The following is a 22,497-nucleotide window of genomic DNA, read 5'->3' on the forward strand; positions in this document are numbered from 1 at the left end:
GCCCTGCCCGAACGTGGTCATTTCCTACAAGGCTCAGGGAGCAGTCCTGGGGTCCTGGCCATGCTACGGTGGGGAAGAAGCAGATCCAAGCCCCAGTGTCACCAAACGATAAAGCTCTTACAAGCCAGTTTGCTCCTCACACCTGCGAGGAGTCTGGGGTGGGAGTGATGCCCCTGGGTTACCTGCATGCTGCCTTCTTTGGGTGCTCCCGGGGGTGCCTGGCCAGGTTCCTGGGATCTGGGAATCTGAGGCAGCAGGGCCCGCGGCTCTGAAGGGAGGCTCATTACTGGAGCTGTGATTGGAGCTGGAGGGGTGAACTTCTCTGACAACTACCAGGGAACAGAAAACAGCGAAAGAGCACTCGGTGCTGCCACTGAATGACTTCAGAGAACCAGGGGGTTGCCTGCACTTTCCCAGGCCAAATTCATCATCTTTGCTAGCTCAAGAGCCTGGGAGTCTGCAGAGCAATCCCAAATGAGGGCACAATATGCACCTCTCTCTAAACCCCAAGGGCCCTCAGAACAAGAGCGGGAGGCCCCCAATGCCCAGCTGGTGACCAGGGCTGCAGGGAGAAACCCCTTGGGCTCTCTGAAATCATTCAATCAAACGGACGTGCCACAGCAGCCACCGCCGCTCCCTAGAAAGCCGACTCGGCTTTGCCACGGCACGAGTCATGAATGCTGAGATTAGCTGCACAGAGCGCCCGGCAGAACAAGCGTTGGGGAAAGTCCCAGGACCTGGGGGTGAGTGTCTCCTGCAAACACTTCACCCCACCCCCAGAAAGCCAGGGAGTCAGGACAGATTCGCTCCAACCAGGCTAGATCAAAAGGAGATGGCTTTAACGAGAGGCTAATCCTGTTGTAGTGAGCACAGTCTGAAGCAGGTTCCCAGCCAAGCTGCCAGAAAGCGCCCAGCGTCTGCTCAGCACAAAAGGGGGCGGTGGGGGGAGGGTGCCAGAGGGCTGCTTATTGCACCTGCCAGCAGGAGGCAGCGATGGAAACGGTGTAGGAGCATTTGCTGTGGGGGAACTCAGCTCACAGATCCCCCTGAAGGAGTCACAGCAAGGGCCACTTGGCTGTGGGAGAGCTCCCAGCAACTCCAGCCTGAGGTCTCCCGCAGGAGGCAGTATAGCAGCACTCATGACTGGGAGCTCACGGTTACTCCAGCAGGAGGTGCTTTAGGGGCACAGCCAAGCACCAGGTTTAAATCTGGCGGTGCTAGCAGGTTTCTAGCCTGGCTGCTCTCCGAACCTTTCACCCCAGGTGCTGTAGCACAGTGGCACTCACAGCAGGGAGAGGCCAGCAGCTAGGACGGTGTTCGAGGTGCCTAGGGAAATGCACACTGCAAAACACTTGTCCTGGGAAACCAAGCAAGGACGGCTGGCACCTTGGCGAAGGAACAATACGGGCAGCTGGGAGACCTGGGTCCATTCACTGCATGACCTCAAGCAAGTCAACTCTGTCTCTACTCCCCTATTTGCCCAGTGGGGACAGCAATAGTGACACAGGGGAGTGGGGAGGGGCCATTCGTTCATTCTGCGCTCCCTGGAGGTACAGTCTGGCAGATGCTTTGGCCAAGGCTTACCTTTTTTTTCTGAAAGCCTCCCCTGAGAGCAGAGGGATTGTTCCAAGATTCCTGATCTGTGGGGACAAAGAGCAAGACACAGGCGTGAGACTAAATGAGAACTCCAAGGTGGTGGGGCTCAATCTCTTACTGCTCTGGAAGAGGAAGGGCCTGGGACTAGACCCACCTCCCCTTCCAACCCCCACTTTTTGGGTTGCTGCATGTTTCATGAAAAGGCTTTGTGGTCAACTCTGGGTCCACAGGCCACAGTCTGAGATTCCCCGCTCCTCCCCGGAGGATTCCCTTAATTCTAGCTTCAGGCAGTGGGGCACGTGTATGGGCTGCAGATCGTTTCTGTGCTATGTCTCATGCCACTAGCACAAGAAAAACACTTCAACTGTCTGCAGCTTCTAAATCTCTGCCCTGGTTGCAAACTTCTACCACCAAGACCGAACCAACATGTGTGCAGGGTTCAAGTGCTCCAAGGTCCAGAGCCAAGTTCCAGGCTTCCCACAAAACCAGAGCGTGGCCTGCGCAGTACCAGGGACACAGCTCCGTGCTGTGGGCGACAGTGACAGTGAAAGGAACACCCCACAGGGCAGTCCGGAGCACTGGCAGAAATGCAGGCAGGTGGGGGAGAGAGATTTTCCTTTTCCGATAGCAGGCTCAGGACCAGCCCTTGGGAAAGTTTACCCATTCCCACCTGCAAAGTCGATTTCACCTCAATAGTACATTCCCGGGGCAGTCTCTTTTGATTAGTGATTGTACAGTAGCTATCCCGAGGGGGCCCTGAGCCTTGACTGGAACCCTTCAGGATTACAAGCCAATTAGCCCTCCTACTAAGAGAAGAGCTGGTGTGGGCACAGCCTCGTTTTAAGGCACAATATCGAAGGAGTCAGAGGAGTTAGAAATAAATGCCAGCTTAGTACATCACCGATCCCTATCTGCTCACAGGAGGTGGCTCGTTAATCACTTGGGAAAGATGCAAAGGTACTTAGTGCGTTGAATGATTATTAGAATACTTCTGCAGCCATTCCTCCCGGCGGGTTTCAGGGATCACTCACAGAGGAGTTCGGCTCAGTAGCTTAATTAAGTCTGCAATTATTTCTAGCTCTGGTGATTCCTAAGAGACCGTGTCTTAAAATGCTGCCATGCCCACAAGGACACTTGAGGCTAGCACATTCTGGCACTGCTCCAGGGCCTTAGACCAACCCAATTCTCAGCCCTTCCATGAACTCTGCTTTACCAAGAGGCCTTTTACTTCACTCTGGGCAACTTACAGTCAGCATCAGGCATAAACTCAGCAGACTAGTAACCGAATCAGGCTTTTCTGGGTGCACCCTGAACAACTTGTCTCCTGCGGTCTTGGGAAGACTAAACTTGCCCAGGATGGTGTCCAGGGATTCTCCTTTGCCATGATCAGCCCTCCCCCTGTTGCTGAGGAGCTCTGAGAGCAATGGAGATTTCTCAGACGACCGTCTGGCGCTCTCTAAATCTAGTTCAGCCACCCGTCACTAGCCTAGCCAGCAGGAATCGCTGGGTGAAATGCTACAGCCGGCGTTACACAGTAGCTCAGGCAGGATGATCAGACTGGGGTCTTCGGGCCTTAAAATGGGAAGGGGGAGGCAATGGGGCACCGACCCCAGAAATCAGGAAAGCGTATTTGTACGCGATCTGTGTACACCCCAGCCCCATTAGCACCAACAGGAGCTAATCATCTGTGCCCTGAGACATGAAACCTCGCACACTTCATCCTCAGCCCAAATCCCGGGGCTCAGCCTGCGGGTCTCAAACGGCCCGACGCCAAGCTCAGCGTTCCTATTCGTGCGGAGCCCCAGGGCTGTTTGCGCCTCTAGCGCAGGGACAATAGTGGGGACCCTTTGTTCCTGCAGTTCTGTCCTACATACTGTGCTGGCCACCACACAAGAGCCCAATGCCCAGGCAGGCAAAGCCTCACACTGCTAAGCTCCAGAGACTGGCCCAAGGGATTCTGGGCACGCAGCCCCCTCTGTGCAGATTGCTCCTGCGGTCACTTAGCACTACCCCCACTAGGGATGACTGGACAAGACCCCCTCCCCACAGCAAGAGCCGCAAAGCAATGCCCAGGAATGCAGCAGGGACTGACGGCTCCACAGCAGATTGTACCTAGGAACAGCGACAGGCATGGGACTGGGACTTAGACCTGCCATTGCCCCCCAGCCCAGCCCTCACTCCTGTCCGCCACTGGAGGGTGGGGAGCTCGCAAGCAGCTTTAAACTGACTTTCAAATTCCCCTGGGAAACCAACTCATCCATGCCTCCCTGACAGCCCTGAGCTACCCTACGCATGGCAGGGACCTGCCTCCCAGCACACCTGGGAAGAGCCTCGGGGCAGCCTGACATGCATAGTGATGGGCTGGATGGAAGATGAGGGGTGAGCTACCACCGCTGGGGTGGTATCTGCTGTCAGCTGTGCGGGAGGAAGAGGAACTGCTCCCCGGCCCAGCTGACGCCAGGGTGGGTAGGTGAGAGCGACGCAGGGGTCATGCTCCAATCCCTCCAGGGCTGGGTGGGAAGCCGTATTGGGGCTGGAGGCCAAGGGCCCCTCTTTACATTCCTGGGCTCCAATTGCATTAGGTCTACAGCATCGTAGTTACATCTGCACCTCCCCCAAACGCACGCTGTGCACTCCCAGCTGGCCCCTCGGCACAGCTTTCCAGTGCCCAGCCGCAACACTGACACCCTAGATTCCTGCACAGCCACTGGTACAACTGCCCAGGCGTGCGAGGCAGACGCTGCACAGCGAGAGAGCACGCACGTGTGCAATCTCATCACATCTAACTGGAAGCAGCGGGACCACTTCCCCCACTCAGAGGTAGAGGGTTGCTCTTTGTACTGCCCACAGGATCTGGGTGGGGATCTAGCCAGGGGAAGACACCTGAAAATCAAGGCAGGTTTTGGAGTCAGAGTCACCATCAAGCTTCTAGTTCATCAGTAACATCTCAACAGCACCCAGTGACCATTTCAGATAGCTCGATCCATCCTGAGCTAAGGGGGCAAGAATCTAGCCGCATACCCTGGGCCTGTTCCCTTTCGGCTGAGGCTGGATGCCAGGTTAGGGGATCCATGGAACCCCTCCTTCGGCTGCAGGGTCAATTTGGTTCCAAGGAGCAGTGCTGGATTGACAGCTCTTGGAGGCCACGCTCCTGGCTCTAGCCCAACACGAGATACAGCCCAGGCACAAACACTGCAGCCTTCCCCTGGGCTCCAACAACATGCCGCAGTCATGTCCAGCAGGGACCACCTCTAGGATGGTCTCCACGACCTTCATTCATCAGCCTCTCCTCTGAGGCTGCAACCCAGGGTGATGGTGTCACAGGCAATGCAAACATCTGTCCACCAGGGACTGGTCAAAGACTACCAGTTCGTTTCTCCTGGGCCAGCAGATGGCAATGACTTCACATCACTCTCCAGCTGGGCTGGATTCAAACCAGCAACCAGGTGGGGAACGGCTCCAGCACCAGAACCCATGAACAATGCTCACAAGGCCCAGGAGAATCTGAAACAGGTGGAGAGCCCATTGGAAATGGGGAGCGAGGGGCGGAAACTGGAGTGCAGCAGAAGGAAGCATTTTATCCCACAGCCAGGGGAGCAAGGATCTCTTCCTTGGAGAGAGAAAACCCATCACTCCCAGCACTTCTAAGGCACCCATCAGCCTGATTAGCTAAGCAGGGATGCCAGTGGAGTGATGACCCTTCACCAGGGTCTGAGCGCGAGTGTGGAGTGTCCCCATGGAAATGCAGCTGCCACTGAGCGCACACTGGGACCCTGCCGGGCCAGCTCCTCCCAAGGTCGCGGGGAGCAGGATGGAAACGCGGAGGAGCCTGCCTGAGCCAGTCTTCTTAACAGTTTTTCACCAGAACTGGGGGTCTCAGCACTTCAGCAACCCCAGCCCTAATGACACAAGTTCTCTTAGCCCATTCAGGGAGCTACACCTGCCAGCGTCCTGGTATGACAGACCCTCGTTACCAGATCCCATCTGGGATGGGCACGGGCGAAGCCACCCAAACTATACTCACCGGTGGGAGGGGGAGGGATGCTAGGAGCTCCAGGGCCCCCCTGAGGGTAGCCCACACCTGGGGGGCAGCTGAAAGGAGCTGAAGGGAAAAGCATAGGGGGCTGCCCCGCTGTGGGGAGAGGACAGGCTGCAGGATGCTGTGCAGGGACCAAGGCTGGAGGGAAGAAGGTTGATCCCGGTGGTGGAACGCCAGGGGGTGCAATGGGCCCTGGCTGTCCTGAAATAGGAGGCTGACTGGGAAAGGCAGCTGGTCCAGTGAGTCTGGCTCCTGGCAGGCTGAATGGCGGAGGCTGGGACAATGCTGAAACCAAGGAGAACAGCGTCAGCTGGCAGCCCCCTCCTACCAGGAGGAGTGTGTTCCCCAGGGCTCCCACTCCCCGCTTTGGCAAGCATCCTCCTCTCCCAAGCCATGCCCTGAGAAACATGCCCGGCCTTCCTCCCACATGCCCATTCCCAAGCCTCATCCCACCCCACAGCTTACTGGGGGCCTCTCCCAGGGCTCATGACTAAGCTGCAGCGAGGTCCGTGGGATCGGCAGCGCATGGGAACTCGGAGCAGCCTGCTCCCCAGCCAAGCTGCAAGCACTATGGCACGTATGGAGCAGAGCCTGACGTGGGCCCAAAGTTCATGCCTGGCATTCCCTGCCCTGATGGACGCAATGGCTTTATAGGCTGCGTCTCTGGCGCATACTCACCTGGCCCGGGAACCATAGCTGGTGCCAAGCCGGAGGCGTACTGGCAGTAAGGGGGCCGGCCTCCTGCTCTGGAGTACATACTGGTAGTGGGGGCAGTGCTGGCCTGGGGAGGAGCCATGGGCACCGCTGGCACCGGCTGAGGCATGAAGAGTGAAGGCACTGAAGACTGAACTGACACCGGCAGGGTGAAGGATGGCTGGTACACGGGCTGTAATGAAAACACAGACACTGCGGTGAGCCCCACCTGGCAGTCCCGCTCGAACAATAGCTGCAGCCACTGCGGGCGCTGCCCCTGCTATCCTGTGACCAGTGGCCAGCCACTCGCCTCCCCTGCCCACAAAGGGCACACTGGAGACTCCAAAAACGGCTGCCCGGCTCAGCCTGGTTGGGAAGCAGGCACCTGGCTTGGCTCCACTTTGCCAGCACCATGTCTGCTGGCTGTGCCAGCACAGGGCTTGGCTGCTTTCTTTCCCCATCAGAAGGGCCAGCTCTGCGATGGCACCCCACACTCCTCCTTCGCTCTCTGTTAGATTCCCGTCCGTCAGGCTGCGAGCCCCCAGGAGAGGGACCAGAGTAACACAACTAGCCATGTGCAGGGCAGGGTCCTACGAGCCCCCGGGAGAGGGACCAGAGTAACCCCACTAGCCACAGGCAGGGTGAGGCCCTACGAGCCCATGGGAGAGGGACCAGAGTAACCCCACGAGCCACGGGCAGGGCGGGACCCTACGAGCCCATGGGAGAGGGACCAGATTAACCCCCTTAGCCAGGCGCGGGGATGCTGATTCCCTTCCTTCAGGCTGGGCTCCTGCTGCGACCTGGCTGCTGTGGAAGGAGGTATTTTCAGTCCATGACAGGTGCACCCATGCTACTGAAAGCACAAAGGAGCCAGCTGCAGCCCCCCACATCTTCAAGACAGAGGTGCAGCCTGCAGGACCACAGGGCACCGCAGGAAATGTGCCGTCTCAGTCAAGAGGTCTGGACTAATGGGATCCAGATGGACCATTGCATGCTGGGTATGTCCTCTGTGCAGGCCACACTCCACGAGGAAGAGGAGGGCGGGTGCACTGTAGAGACCAGTGGCTTGTTCTTTGGTTAACCGTGTGCCCCAGAAGTGGCGAGTCTTTCCCCAAACTCGCTTCAGCCCATCATCACTAGGAAGAGCCCTCAGCTAACGTAGTTCGTACCATTGGAGCTGGGGGTGCCCTATAGTCAGCTGCGCCAAGCCGCCAGAGGGCAGCTACAATCCCATCAGCCTCCTTCCCTCTCCCCAGTGCTTCTCTGCCCTGGGCATAGGCACCAGGCTTTGAGACTTACCTTCTCTGGATGCCTGGGACCCAGCCTGCGGGCTGACCCTTCTGGAGCAGAGCTGCTCTTGGCTGCCGGCAATGGGTGGCTAACTGGCCCGACATGCACACGAGCATAGGGGAAAGGAGGCGGCTGCTGATTGCCCACGCTCTCCCCTTGAGCATGGAAGAGACGGTCTCGGAGCTGCTGGATCAGGAGCTGAAAAAATGAGACTTAATGAAGTGTTTCGGGAGCCACGGAGGGAAGGCTCCCTAGGGTTATGAATAACTCCTTAGCCCACTAGGTGCAATACACTGGCAGCGGCATGAAGCCTTCATCAGTATGCAGCACCTGATAACCAATCGTGGGGGCCTAATGAGAGGCTGCAAACTTCAGGGTCCAAGACACCACCCTGATCTCAATTGGGAGAGCTCTCTGAAGCCATGCCGAGGCTCCCCAACCTCCAGGGTGTTCTCACACTTGAGGGTCCCCAATTTTTTCCCCTTCCTCCAAAGTGGATCACCAAACCTTGAGAAGCACCTTCCCACCCATGCCTGCCCCACCAGAGTGACTGCGTTTGGTTAAGTGCTGCCAAGAACTGCAAAGAGCAGCATGGAGATCCCCTCTCCTCTGAGGCCTTGGAGGCCAGGGCAGGAGACTCTTTGAGGCAGATAAAGCTCCCAAAGAGAAAGAGAACCACCCCAAGGCAGGGGGGAAAGTGAGCTGGTACGGGCCGGTACGGCATACCAGTAAGAACCCGCACTGGCCCGTATCCAGCCCACATTAAAGCTCTGCCGCGGCAGCACTTTAACGTCCCTGCCCCTTTTGCCTCCCCAGTCGGCGGCCCTGCTGGTAGGGTCCGTACTGGCAGGACCACCAACAGTGGAGGCAAAAGGGGCAGGGACGTTAAAGCGCTGCCGTGGCAAAGGACCCTGCAGCGCTTTAACGTCCCTGCCCCTTTTGCCCCCCCTCGGCCACTGATGGGTTGAGGGGGGCAAAGGGAGCAGCTGCCCCGGGGTCGGTGATTTAAAAGGGCCTGGGGCTCTGGATGCCACTGCCACGGCGTCCGGAGCCCCGAGCCCTTTAAATCGCCATGGGAGCCCCGGGCAGGGCGGGCCAGGCGGCCTGGAAGGGCTGTCTGGGGGATGCTGACCCCGAGCCCCGGCCTTTCCGCCCGAGGCCCCGCCCCTTCTGGGGGCCGGAGCTGGCCACGGTACCGGTAAGTGTCCTGAGTTACTTTCACCCCTGCCCCAAGGGAAAGATTCCACCTTAATCAGAATCTACAGCTTCCTGTTGCATGCTGGCTCTCTACACTGCAACTTCCAAGTCTCTCCAGCACCTTCTCTGCCTATCTATTTTTCACCTACCTTATCAGAGCTGCGGGGTAGATAGCTCATTGCCGCCGCCAAACACCCCTGCGATGCCAAGACGCTGGCATATTGGGTGACCCGCTCTGCCAAGACAGGGCCCAAAGCTGGCCCCGCGGAGCCTCGGAGCATCTCAATGGACCTGCTCAGCACCATCACTTTCTCCACCAGGTCCTGACAGGGCGGGATGAAGACACAACACATGCCGTAAGTTCTCCATTGAGGGTGAGCCTTGCTTTACTATCCATCTCATTCGGACACACACCGTAAGGTTGTGTAGGGCCAGAAGTCAGCCCAAGGGAGAGAAGAAAGGTCTCATTGAACAGTTCCGGAACAGGAATGAATTTCATGCAGCACCACCTATTTCAGAGCCAGGAACATAAGAGCAGCAGCACTGCTGGGGTGTGAGATCTGGGATGGGAAACTGACGGGGCTAGTTTCCTGGTAAGGAACCAAACAGCACCTGCCAGCATCTCTTTAATGGGCTTTCCTCAGGGAGCCTCCATGAGACAGAAAATCCCACCTTGGGAGGGAAAGGGTTAAACATTGTCCTGAGAAGGGCTCTCCAGGGCTACAGGACACAGCAGCAGAGCTAGCTATGGTGATTATCAGCTGGCCCTTCCTGGGTCGTGAAGGGGTGTCCCTGGCTCCCAGTTCAGGAGGGGAAAGGCCAGCTCTGAACAGAACCAGACGAGGCACTGAAGACACAAACCCCATTACCCTATTTCTTGGGCACAGGGCAACAGGGCTGAGGGTCTCTGTGGCAGAGGGGTGTCCGGGGGTGACTCACTGGATGGCCCAAAGACATTGAGGGTTGCCCAGGTAGGAATGGCGGTCTAGTGGACAGGGGTGCTGGGCTGGGACTCGGGAGACTGGGTTCCATTTCCAGCTCAGTCACAGACGTCCAGTTCCCCCCACCCCGGGGAAACGGGGATAGCATGGCCCCGCCTCTCAGGGGGTTGAGAGGATGATAGGCAGAGGTGCTCAGAGACCATGCTGGTAAGTGACATCTATGTTCCTAGACAGACAGATCAGCACCACGCCCTGTCCATTGCACAGCAGTCCATCCTGCCGCTGAGCACATGCTGATCCAGGCCCTCTCGTGTCAACAGACAACTTGCAACTTAACACAAGGCTCCTTTAGCCAGAATCTAAGCTAGGAGGAGACCCAACTACTACAGCTGGAAGTTGCAGGACTGGAGAAGCTGGAGCTCAGGCTCCAATCTGTGTCTTTTGGGACCCTGCAGACAGATCCTAGTCTATGGAGGTTTCATGCCCACATCAAAGCACCTGTACCTGCAGAGCTAGGGGCGATGAGGTCTCGTGGTTTTTTACCCAGCATTTCGCCAACCTCTCCACATTGCCGGATGAGATGTAACATAGGCAGGCTTCACTGGACAGCACCCCCTTGCCTTCTGACTCCAGACGGGCCCCCAGCATATCTAAAGGGAGGAGGAAAAGGGGCAGTTTCCACTTATTTGCTCCCATCTGGCCAGCTCCTCCTCCCCCTGCCCAGCTCTCAGAAATCGTGCGATAGCTTTACACACTGGCAACTTAGGAGCCACATGCAGAGAGTTAACAGGCCATGGTGCAGAGGCTGGTGTCACCAATGAATCCATAGTCAAGAGCCTGGCTAAAGCTAAATAGGGAAGGAAACAATACAGCAAACCCCTGTCAGTCAGCTACCGTTCACCGACTGGTTCCCAGCTAATGGCCTCCAGAGCTTTTATACCCCGATCGCTAGCTCATTCCTGGCCAGCCACATTTCCCACAAGGGCCAGCCCAGTCCTAGCCCTAAACAGGCTCTAAGAGGAAAACTACTGAGCCCTCACCAAGTGGCTCTCAGCCCGTTCCCAGGCTTGCAAGTGTGCGAGGACTGCATGCAGTAGGAAGAACCACTTGCAGGTGGGGTGCACCCCTCCTGCCTTCCCTCTCCCCAGGAGCTCCGGCCCCTTCCCAAATAAGCCCTGTACATATACACACACCTTTCTCAGGGCCTAGGCCTGGGCAGCAGCAAAAGTCACTGCCCATAGCTCTTCCCAAGCCATGGATGCAGGCTGAAGGAGATATTGGCACATCCTTGTCCCATACCATGAGACTCTGCCCTGCCTTACCGTTCATATAGCCCACTTCCACTGATTCTGTTCTTCCTGCCTTAGCCCGCAGATGGGTCACGCTCTCATTTGTCTTGTCTGGAAAGCCCTTAGCCCATTTCGGAAGTATTTCCTCCCAAGATCCATCCACCTCTCTCTGTAGACAGCCCAGAGGCACTCTGCACCAAATGAAGCGTCCCACCTACCACAGAGCTGGGCATATTCCTCCTGCTTGGAGTACGTTAACAAGATGCCCAGTGCCTCCTTCCAGCTCTGCAGGTCACATGTGCAGATTACATCTCGCCAGTTCTGCTGCACGATGGAGGAAAGAAGCTGCAGGAGAAGCAAATGGCCCATCAGTCCACAGGTTCAAACCTCAGATGCAGCTATGGAGGTCCATACATGCTCACACAGAGATCTACCTTGCACTTGGGTTAACAGTGTGACCCTGGGAGAACCCTTGGTGCCACCTGGCAGAGGGCCCCCCATACTGTAACTCACATCAGGCCTGACATACTCATTCCCTCAACACACTGCTGTCCGAATATGTACCTCAAAGGTGTCCGGTAAGGTATCGTATGTAAACTGGTGACAAGCTGGTCCTGAAAAATCATTGTGATGTATGTACAGGGTGTTTACAAATTGTTCTGTATGTGTGCTTAAAACGTGTTCAGCCTGCCCTAGACAGAGGAACATGCCTTTACCTGTCTGACCAGCTTGGCTACAGGACGAGTACAATGAAAGTACATTTACATAGAAGGTAAACAAAGCCCTCAGGCTAAACAAGCTGGGGAGAAGACTGCTTAACGATCATGCCGGGGACGGAGTCTGCACCCCAGCAAGCCTTCCTGGCTCTTGAGGCAGAGACAGAGACAATAGACTTTGGGAGCGAAAAGACCTTTTAGTTACCCATCACTTAGGAACAGCACTGTTTGATTCAGTGAATGTTGGGTCCAGAGGGCTAGAGATGCTGGTAACTTGAGGTGAGCAAGGGCTTGTCTACACTTAAAACGCTACAGCAGTGCAGCTGCGCCACTGCAGTGAGTCAATGAAGACACTACATACGCCAACAGGAGGGGGTCTTCTGTCAACATGGGTACTCCACCAGCCTGAGAGGCGGGAGCTAGGGTGACGGGAGAATTCTCTCATTGACCTAGTGCTCTCTACGCTGATGGTTAGGTTGGCTTAACTACGCCATTCGGGGGTGTGGATTTTTCACACCCCTGAGCAATGTAGTTATACCAACCTAACTTCCTAGTGTAGACCAGGCCTAAGAAAACTGCTTAGACAAAGATTGTAACTTGCTAAGATTAAATTTTAGTCATAAAACTAGAATAACTTTCTTAAAGAACCAGGATTTAAGTGATACTAAGCCAGAGAAAGGGACAGGCCTGGATACAAACAAAACACAGCATGCTTGCTAAGCTAACAGGCTGGTGTGTGCTCTGTCTCTTTGGAGGCAGCGAACATAATACCAGCTTTGAGTGCCCAAGGTGAGGGATGGGATGCGGCAGAGACACGTCTCTGGGGAACTCGGGCGCTGACTGTTTCCTGCAAGGCAAGGTTTAGACGGGCAGAATCTTGACGAGTGTGCTGGCCAGGCAGCCAGGGAAGCAATGCACAGCTTCGCAGCAGCAGAGCTCTCACCCTTGCTATGGCAGAGCGGTAACACAGTGGCTCTCAGCTCTAGGCGGTCTGAGCAAGACGCCACACTCGCATACAGTGTCCACATCACGGCTGCTCACGTGCGGCTGGGATGATATAGAATTTGCCCCCATGGTCCACCACTGTGCCTCCAGCGGTAACTGGTACTTAGTGCTTCCAAAGGTGAAAAGCCACCCATGCCCCTGTCTAGTAATGCAATGCTGTAGACAGAGGAAGAAAATTCTTTCCTGGTCCTTACAATGGTCGGAATATGCCATAAAGCATGGGATTCGACCAGCTCTGTAGCTACATAAGAGAAGTGTCATTAAGGCTCAGGTAATGTCGATGGGTTTCTAAAAGGGTTGGATAATTTAAACTGCAACCTCCTGAGGCAGAGGATACCAGAAGCTGGACACAAGCTGAAGAGAAGGGCGGAAAACCTGGCTCTGCAGGCAGATCGCTTGTTGGATGAGAGCAAGTTATATAAAGGTATCATGAGCACAGTGTAAATACCTAGACAGAGCTGGAAATTAGATGGATAGAGCCCTCAGTTCAGCATTTCACTACTGCCAACGCACTCTCAGGGGCATTCACAGCCACCCGCGTATACGCAGGCAAGCACACCTGCCCGGGCCCCATCCACCTCAGTCTGTTCTCTTCTGCCCCGCCCCCTCCATCTCTGCCTGGATATACACTGCTGGGCACTCACCTGAGAAATCTTTGTTTTCCGTTTGGCAAAGTACTGCATCTGGGTCTCCTGCAGTAGCGTCTCTCCCCCGGCGATAGCCAGAATGATGGCATCAGCAAAACGGTCAGCCCTCACGCACAGCTCCACAGCGCCGGCAAAGTTCCCCACCAGGAGCGCCTGGCTGATCAGCCCGTCCGTGTCTGGAGAGGGGGAAAGGAATGCACAGCACTATGGTGAGCAACTGAACAGTTCATCTGGGGGCCACCCACCACCCTGGCTGCAATGAACTGTGGACACTAGTGAAAAGGCAGCTCTGCAACAACTGCAACCCATCTCCAGGCCTTTCACTCCAGAAACCACGTGTGCTGAAAGTGGATCCTCATCCAGTATTAGGGCTTCTGTCCTCTGTGGGCCTTCCACTGCAAGTGCACTGGTCAATGCCGATGGCACGGAGAGGGGACGTAGGTTGAGGTACACTGCACAGCGCGTCAATGGGCCAGGCTGCATCACTTTATAGGGCAGCGGCTCCCTTCATATAATGCGGGCCATGCAATACCTGTTGTGACCGGGATCTCCAATGTGCTCATGTCCTGAGGGACGAGGCTGTCAAAGAACCCTGAAGAGGAGGAAGCAGCACCCACTTCGGTCACGGAGCGTCTTGAGCCCTGTGCAAAGAAAGCAGGGAGAGTGTATGTTGATGTGAGCCACACCCAGAAGAACAAGCCTGACCAAGACAATTTCAATGGATTACAGAGCTGGGTGAGGGTGGTTTGCGGCTGTTCTACCTGGCTGGGAGTTTCTTTCTATAGCTAATTTCAGCACAGAAGCTCACAGGCCGCTTCCTTCATATCTCCCGCCACTGCACTATCACTAGTGCAGCTCTACCGGTGTAGCAATGACAGGAGTGCCAGCCCACCCCAGAAGGTGCCAACAGGACACCCGGAAGCTGTGCCATGGAGCTAAGATAGGGTTAAGGTTAACCCTCGCACTGAAGAACTGAGCGCTCCTTGAACAAGGCTTGCTGTAGTGTCATCAACAGCCTGCATGTCACCATCCCTTGCAGTGACTGCCTAGCCCATCCAGCCCCCACTCCTGCATAACCCAGTCCACAGATCCTCGCCCAGGGAGTCCTGCACTGAGCCCCAGAACTTTTTGGAATTTGTCCTTCTTGTTCATTCCTCTCCCTGACGCTCACTTCTCAGTGACCAGTGAGGAGTCCAGGGCCTACCTGAACAGGCGGCTGTGCAGCCTGAGCCAAGCCATCTGCCTCAGGAAAGTGCTGCTTCTCTGGGATACCATTCCCCAAACAGGACGTGATCTGTGAAGAAATGGAGTCGTGGAGTCAAACCTCTGTCACAAAGCTGAACATGTGGGCAGCAGAAAGGCCAAGTCGCCCGAAGCCAGAAACAGCTCCATTGGCTTCCCCAAGCACTTTAAGAGCCGGTTCAAAATCACGCTCTGTATTAACCCCCCCACCTCTCCCGGCTCCCCTTACTACTCAGCTAGTACAGACCTCTCTGCCCCTTGCCATAACACTGCCCTCACTGATGCAAGATCCGTCTCCTTTGCAGCTCTGTCAGTGTTATCTGAAGCAGTATTCCAGTAACTTACCACCTCCTCCACTTTCCGCACCTCACCCAGATCTCTCTCTTCTCTCTAAGTATTAGGAGGGGAGTTAATAACACGTGGTGCTTGCAGAGACAGTTTGGACAAAGCTGCATTGCCGTGATGCATCAGTTAAAGCTGAAGCAGAATTTTCCTTTTAATGGGACCTCTGTTTGTGCTGAACTCCTGAAATATCCAGAGGCTCCTTGTACACTACCTCAGAGTCACCTGCTTTGGGACTCGTTCATGAGATGAGTGAAGGTTTGCGTTAGGGGCTGGCACCTTGTAAAGCTATCCTGGGTAGGGCAGAAGCCTAGTGATCAGGAGAGATTAGAAGAGAGAGGAGGAACACTCCCTGATTCCACCCTCCCTGTTGCTCCCACCCAGCAGCTCAGTGGGTTAAGTGTATTAACCTTTCACCTCTGGAGACCAGGATTCAAGTCTCAGCTTAGATCACAAGTAGTGGTCTCATGATAGCTCCCATGTGCGCATCACCGACCTGCCACACAATTAGCCAGCATCCGACCTAGGCAGAGCCTGCCAGAGCGTCCTGCAGGCCACATCCAGATGTGCTGCAGGAGCTGCCTAGGTGAGATGGAAGTCAGGATCAAGGTGCACTGGGAGAGCTGAAGGGAGGGATTGAAGCCTGAACTATGCCCTGCCCTAGCCAGCACATTGCAGCACTAGTCACATGGTCACAAATGAAGCAAATCAAGCATGCACTTTCTAAGTCCACAGGACCAGTCCTAGTTCAGGTGCAAAGATGTTCAAGCTACACCTCCAAGTGAAACCTTATGGGAGGAATTGCTTATAAAATACATAGTGCGGCAGATACCTCTTTCCTGCACTCCCTGAATCTGTTCTTCACCTGTCCCCTAATTCACATGCCACTACCCTAAAAGGACCCTCTGTTAAATAAAGACATTGCTTAGCAAGAAGGCCACTTACCTTCTTCTGCAGCTCCTCTTTACTATAGCCCAGCAGCTTCAGGAGTTTAGTCCTGGATTCTGGCTCCATGTTCACCTGGGCCCCAAAGGGGATCGGAGAAAAAGAGGTGCATAAAACCGGGCGTCTGCACAGAGACAACACCCAGCTGCCAAGCGTAGTGCTCAGTTTACAGATTAGCACCAGGGGACCCTGGGTGCTCCTTGGGACCTGGAATAAGCTGCCCTTTGGAAGATAAAGGCTGAGACTTTGCTAACCTTGTCTACCCCAGCAATGCAATAAAACCTGGTTATTGCATTCTGTCAAACACATTGCGCGCAGACACTGATTAACTAACAGGGGTATTGCTTGCTTTAACACACTACACTACACTTGCTTTAGCCAGCTATGCTACGGTAACGATCCCCACACTGCAGGATCACTCCTGTAAGCTGCAGTGCTTTGGAACGGTCCTTGAAAGTACTGCTGTTATGTGAGAAGAGATGCCTATAGCACTCGTCAGGCAGCACAGGCCAGTGGACAGAGCACTGGGCTGGGAGTCAGGAGATCTGTGTCACTATGGGCAAGTCACGTCTCTCTGTGCCTCGGTTTCTCCAAGTGGCAAATGGGACTTCTGTAAAGCTCTCTGAGATCTAGGCATGGAGAATTCTGTATAAGCACTAAGTACTATCACAGCTCACGGACGTGTGTTACTGATTTCCTCTCTCACAACACGGCCTGCTTGCGATCCCCAGGCCACAGTTTGAGAAGGCAACACTGTCTACTAGAGAGAAAACTGGACTGGACCAGTGAATGGAGCAGGCTGCTATCTCCAATTGTAGTCTGTGGCCGACAGTGGTACATGGAACACAGAGTCGTTTTGGTCCCAATGGGTGAGACGTTGGGTGGGATTTGAAGGTGATCACCCAATATAAGAAGGGGCTAAATCAAGCAGTTTTCTCAGGGCCAGATTCTCTCATGTTTACTCGTGTTGAGTAGGACCTTATTCCTCCAGCCAGCCTCATTTAAGTCAATGGGACTACTTGTGGAGTAAGGTACTGTTCCATTTGAGGAAGGGGATCAGATTCCAGCCCTCAGCCCGTCTGAAGTCAAAGCTCCCAGTGACGTTGTCGGGAGTTCTGAACGAGTGCGGACAGAGGATTTAGCCCAATTATGTCCAAGCTAGACAGAAGCTGATCTAGTTCTTGCAGGCCCTGGCTGGAAAGCGAAGCACTCTTGGCTAGAGCATCTCTCTTTGGCTGTATTTGGAGGGAGCAGCAAGGTTCCCTGGGCCTCAGTTAAACACTAGGCAGGATCTTAAATTGATGGGCCTTAAGGACCTCAGAGTCTGCCACGAAAGATAGAGGGAAAGCGCTCAATCACCTTCTGGATGGTCTACATGGCAACGGGGCTGAGGGAGGGAGCAAACAATCCTGCTGGCATCACAGCTGCCTCAACCCTTCCAGGCTGATCTCAGCCCATTAGGGCTTTTGCCTGGGGAACGAAGGAGTGCGCTCCACTGAGATCACTACAGGACTAGAGGAGGTTGAGTGTCTGCCTGGCTCTGCTGTGTACAGTATCCTGACTAAAGCAACAGAGAGTCCTGTGGCACCTTTAAGACTAACAGAAGTATTGGGAGCATAAGCTTTCGTGGGTAAGAACCTCACTTCTTCAGATGCAAGTATCCTGACTGAGAGCCCAACACAGTCTGATGCCAACACCGTACCTATGAAAAGGAGAGCAGGCCTCCAGCCCTCTGCATTTAGCCTTTAACCAAGGCTTTCCCCAAGCACGTGATTATGGGGTGTTTATGGCTTAACTCCCAGTCAGTCTGTTCTGTTTATTGCTGTCCCTTGAAGAGCTGGGGATACATGAGGCCAGGGACAAGTGTGATGAGCACATGCAAAACCCATGCCAGGAATGCAAAGGCGTTGCAATGAGGTCTCTGGCCTTCACCAGGGCTGTCCTACCTTCAGGAAGTTCCAGAGGTTCTCTTCAAACTGCAGCTGGGCTGCCCGGATCTTGCTCTGGCAATAGTCTAGGAGGCTTCCCGACTGCAGGGCCATCTGCAGCTCTCTGGATCGGGCCAGGAACTCTGTCTCAGTAACGACTTGGCTGATGAAGACCTGGCGCGGGGGAATCTGCTGCATTTGTTGTGCTGGGGCCTTGGTGAGGCCAAAAGTGATTAATTTCCCCCCAAACTGAGAAGGAGAGAGGGAAAAAGTAAGTGTCCATACACGTGAGGGTAAAACCAGCACACTCAGCTCTCGGGAGCTGAAGGGGCCTCGGTAGACACCAATGGCCCTGAACAGGGCAATCACGAGGAACCCAAGGCAGACCACAGCTGCACACATACAAGATGCTGTTGTCTTCTGCAGGGATCAAACCCAGGACCTGCAGCATCAGAACCACAATCCTCAGTGACACCCACAGTCTGTGTGTGTGCAATCATACGTAGCTCACTGCAAACATCAACAGCACAGAGGACCAGCTGCTGTTTGGAATGATTTTGCTCTGCAAGAGAGGGGCCGATTGCAACAGAGATCATCAAACTAATGGAATACACGGGAGCCTTTATTTATTGAATTTAGTAATCTTGCATTAGGCCACTGTGGGTTCACCTCCTGCTGCTACAGTTTCAAGCTCAACAGAGTGAAAATCACAGCTGGTGCTTTTCTCAAATATGGAGACTCTAGGAGCACACAAAGTCCAAAGACAGTGACCACAGACACAATGACCTTACTTGCATAGGGTTATTCCTAGGTCACCCACTCATGTCAAGCGTTCTTAAGCCTACGGCCTAGTAACATACCAGTGGGGGCCGCGATCGGCCGAACCTGCCGCGTCAGCAGGTAAATAAACTGGCCCAGCCCGCCAGGGTGCTTACCCTGGCGAGCCGCGTGCCAAACGTTGCCGACCCCTGTTATAGATGAAATAGCATATGAACTGACCATAATGGCACATAAAACAATGCTAAATGGATGACAGAAGGAACTAACTGGCTACAATACTACTCTGAAATGGCACGGGCCAGGGCAGAGGATAAGAAAGCAGGGCAGCAGCACAATCTGGGAGGAAAGCGGGGTGGCAGAAGAGGAGAGGGAGAGAATAAGGATATGGGGGAGAAGAGGGAATAGGGAAAGGGGAAAGACAGACAATGGACTGGGAGGAAAGGCAGGAGAGAACAGACCTTGCCTACAAGACTGGGCTAGTTTCTGAGACCAGGCTACTTTCATTAACTATCCAATGGGAAGGACATGGGAGTCAAAAAGCAGCTCCTTCCCGTCAGAGCAAGTCCCCATCACTGCTATAGGGACAGATGTTGTTGGCGAGGCCTCTGAACACCACAGCAAAGGATTCCCTGCCAACGGAGCCACACAACCCTCTACCAAAACTGACTGCACCATGAAAACCACAACGGTCTCCAACATGGGAACCAGATCCCCTCTGAGCCCCCCGTGGGGGCCATAACCACTCTCCTTTCCAGGCAAGGATGCTCTGCACACTTACTGCAAACGAGACCCCCACCGGCCTGCGAATCCACTTGGGGGGCTTTTTCAGTGGAGGGATCAAGGTGGTTTGAGCCACCTGCTCTGGCACCTGAAGAGGAGGAAGGGTCTGTCCCGTGCCGAAGGGGTCCAGGTTGTTAAAGGAGGAGGAGATCTGAGAAGGGAAATTAAAAAAGTTACATCTCACTCTCCAGGCAATAAGATCATTCAGCCTAGCCCAGTTGTTAGTTACCCTCGGTGGTGAAGAAACAGGACATTAGCATGTTCCTGGGACAGTGCCACCACATCCTTATGAGAGACATAGCATATCTGGGATACAGACCTTATACAAACCTTAATTAGTTTTAGTTTTTAAATGGGTTCATCTTGAGAAGTTACTTCTCTCTATTAACATGAAGACTTCCAAAGGGAAGCTGTCTGTCCCACCACCCCACTCCTAAATAAAAAGATTACTGAATGTCATTGTCTCCCACAAACAAGGCAAACAACTGGTCATAACTTGTCTGACTTGTTTTTAATTTTGCTGATGGGGGACTGTTGAGTGGCTGTTTGTTGCGAGAGTCTTTTAAACCAGTTATTTTTATAGGATTTTGTGTTGAACGTTCTGTGAACTGGCGCTATAACGACATCTCAAGACATTTTCGCCCAGAGGACACCATGGCAGCTTCCTCAAAAGTGTTCTGAGCTGTATTTTTACAATATTTCTGGGAGATCACACACATGCAGCCCTTGTGGCATGCAAACATTAACAATTTTTTTTAATTGCTGGCTTAAGCAGGTCCTTCCCCAGAACTGAAGTTCGCTATGCATGACCCAACTTGAATCTAACAGGACCAAATTGCGTGACTCCAAGATAGGCCTCACACCGGAGTTGTCCGAAGACCCTGGAGGGAGGCAGGGAAGCCAGAGTGAGCAAAGATGACAAATAATAAGAACCCAGGGTAAGGCTGAGAAGCCTCACTTTTTAGGTCAACAAGGCAGCTGAGGGAAGACTGATCTTCCAGAACCCCAAAATTGATTACCTCAGGGGGAGGCAGTCATCACACCACCACACAGGCTATGCCAACCCTGGACCAGTCTCCCTACACCCAGAAAAAGCCTGCTGATGAGCAGCATTGGGCCAGCCATAGGACCAGCTAACTCCTTGACTGCAGTTCTAGCTCTTATCTCAGAACAGTCCAGAACACCACAAGAGCTGAGGAGTCTGTGACCTGCCTGTTACTTTATTTTCCCTTTTCCTATTTGTGCCCTTTGCTTGTATTAAGAGGAAGGCATCCCAGATTGTTTCATTCTCTAAGATTAGTGTGGTTGGTTGCACATTTATGTGTATGTGCACCAGTGACGTCTACACAGGGAAAGTGCCAGAAAGTTCACTGGGTTTAATCAACTCTAAACAGCACCATAAAGATACCCATTAAAGCATGTCCTGTCTTTCGAGAGTCCTAAGAAACTCCAAGCTGTCTGCCAAACAAGAGTTGACAAACTTTGGCTTATCAGAATATTCTGCTAAGGCCTGTATTGTAATATTTCTGTTGGAGGAAGGGAGAATTAAAAACTAAGAAGGAAACTTTGTAATTGGCTTAGAGGCTGTGTTCCTGACATTAGTTGACAATTTAGTTTTAATACACCTCTACCTCAATATAACACGACCCGATATAACATGAATTCGGATATAACGCAGTAAAGCAGTACTCGGGGTGGGGGGGTGGGGGGGGCTGTGCACTCCAGCAGATCAAAGCAAGTTCGATATAATGCAGTTTCACCTATAACGTGGTAAGATTTTTTTGGCTCCCGAGGACAGCTTTATATCGGGGTAGAAGTGTATCAAAATATTTAACCTGCTCCAAGCTATAGATTAGAATGGCTTGGGTAAAATTCTTTAGTCGGGGTTTAGAACCAAATGGACAGCCATCTCCCTAAATCCCTTCTCAGCAGTTATAAGGATTGATTATTTGTTGTATTGATCTGATAATTGAACTAATTTTAGCATTTAATTCCAATTCAATACAGACTACCTTGGCGATTTGAACATTGTATTATCTTAGTTGTAGTTTGGTTTAGTAGTAGCTTATCTTTGGTGATATGTTTACTTAATTTTAATAGCTTTAATAAAATTGATAAAAAGATGCTGATTGACAGAAATCTGACTCAGTAACGTGGGTCCAGAATCCTTGAGGCTCTGGCTGGACATTAGGTTGGCTGGCTAAAGCAGGACCACCTCCCCACAATTAATCTTTGGTTTTCACAAACACCATGTGGACCTGAGACCCACGCACACCCTTGCACAGGTGTGCTCACTGCAGCACCTGGGGCCACAGTGAAACAACACTCTACCTTCCAGTGCCCCCTGAACCCAAGCACCAACCGCCACGCCAGCACGCCCAGCCAGCACGCCCGTTCTCTGTTCCATGGGACTCTACCTTGTCAGCCTGAGTCTTCTGCTGAGCTGCTAGGCTTCCACCCATAACAGAATAAACGTTGATCCACCCATCGAAAGAGGCAGCGGAGAAGACTGATGGATTCCGAGGGCACCACTGGACATCAAAGCACCACTGGCTCTGAGTGGGCAGCTCATAAATCACCTAACATGGATGGGGAGGAGGCAGAATGTTATAAGGAACAGTCACTTGTTTTCCCCCAAGCCACTTACGCATGGCAGGTCTGCCACACATTCCTGACATCTCACCATGCATAATGCACCCTGATCATGATCACTTCCTGGTAGTCCACCAGCTAGGACACAGTGCAGCTGCAATATTTCAAAATAACTAGCACCAACACCAGGAGGTCCCAGAGAGCTGCAGTGCCTTAGAACAGAAGGGTTTGGGCTGCAGAGTGAAATTGATTTGGAATGTGTAACCCTAGTCAGTTTCACTCTGTTTTCAAAGGCTATGACTAGCCTTGGCGTGGCATGTATCCTGCAGGCACCACACCTGCAGCTACACACCACAACGGAAGCCTCCAGTAGCAGGGGGAGGCTCTGGCAGCAGGGAGGCAGAGGGACACTACGCTGCAAAACCAGTGCAGATGTGGGAGGCATGCCTTGGGTACACAGAGAGCCCATACAGGG

General features: G+C 53.6%; 1 protein-coding gene across 1 annotated transcript in view; it reads right to left on the minus strand.

The window, feature by feature from the left end:
• The window catches only part of SEC31B (SEC31 homolog B, COPII coat complex component), a 39,802-nt gene that overhangs the window by 3,218 nt on the left and 14,087 nt on the right, over positions 1-22,497 (minus strand). The window contains exons 9-23 of the mRNA XM_029912868.1: positions 21,848-22,009; positions 19,429-19,581; positions 17,889-18,119; positions 15,943-16,017; positions 14,618-14,707; positions 13,946-14,054; positions 13,411-13,589; positions 11,264-11,390; positions 10,261-10,406; positions 8,965-9,138; positions 7,628-7,816; positions 6,314-6,521; positions 5,621-5,920; positions 1,585-1,640; positions 183-329 (exon numbers count right to left, since the gene is read on the minus strand). Coding sequence (XP_029768728.1) covers positions 183-329; positions 1,585-1,640; positions 5,621-5,920; positions 6,314-6,521; positions 7,628-7,816; positions 8,965-9,138; positions 10,261-10,406; positions 11,264-11,390; positions 13,411-13,589; positions 13,946-14,054; positions 14,618-14,707; positions 15,943-16,017; positions 17,889-18,119; positions 19,429-19,581; positions 21,848-22,009 — 2,346 coding nt within the window. The remainder of the gene's footprint in view (positions 1-182; positions 330-1,584; positions 1,641-5,620; positions 5,921-6,313; positions 6,522-7,627; positions 7,817-8,964; positions 9,139-10,260; positions 10,407-11,263; positions 11,391-13,410; positions 13,590-13,945; positions 14,055-14,617; positions 14,708-15,942; positions 16,018-17,888; positions 18,120-19,428; positions 19,582-21,847; positions 22,010-22,497) is intronic.

Source organism: Terrapene carolina, unplaced genomic scaffold (assembly GCF_002925995.2).
Source record: "Terrapene carolina triunguis isolate 2854851 unplaced genomic scaffold, T_m_triunguis-2.0 Scaffold310, whole genome shotgun sequence".
NCBI classification, from domain to species: Eukaryota; Metazoa; Chordata; order Testudines; family Emydidae; genus Terrapene; species Terrapene triunguis.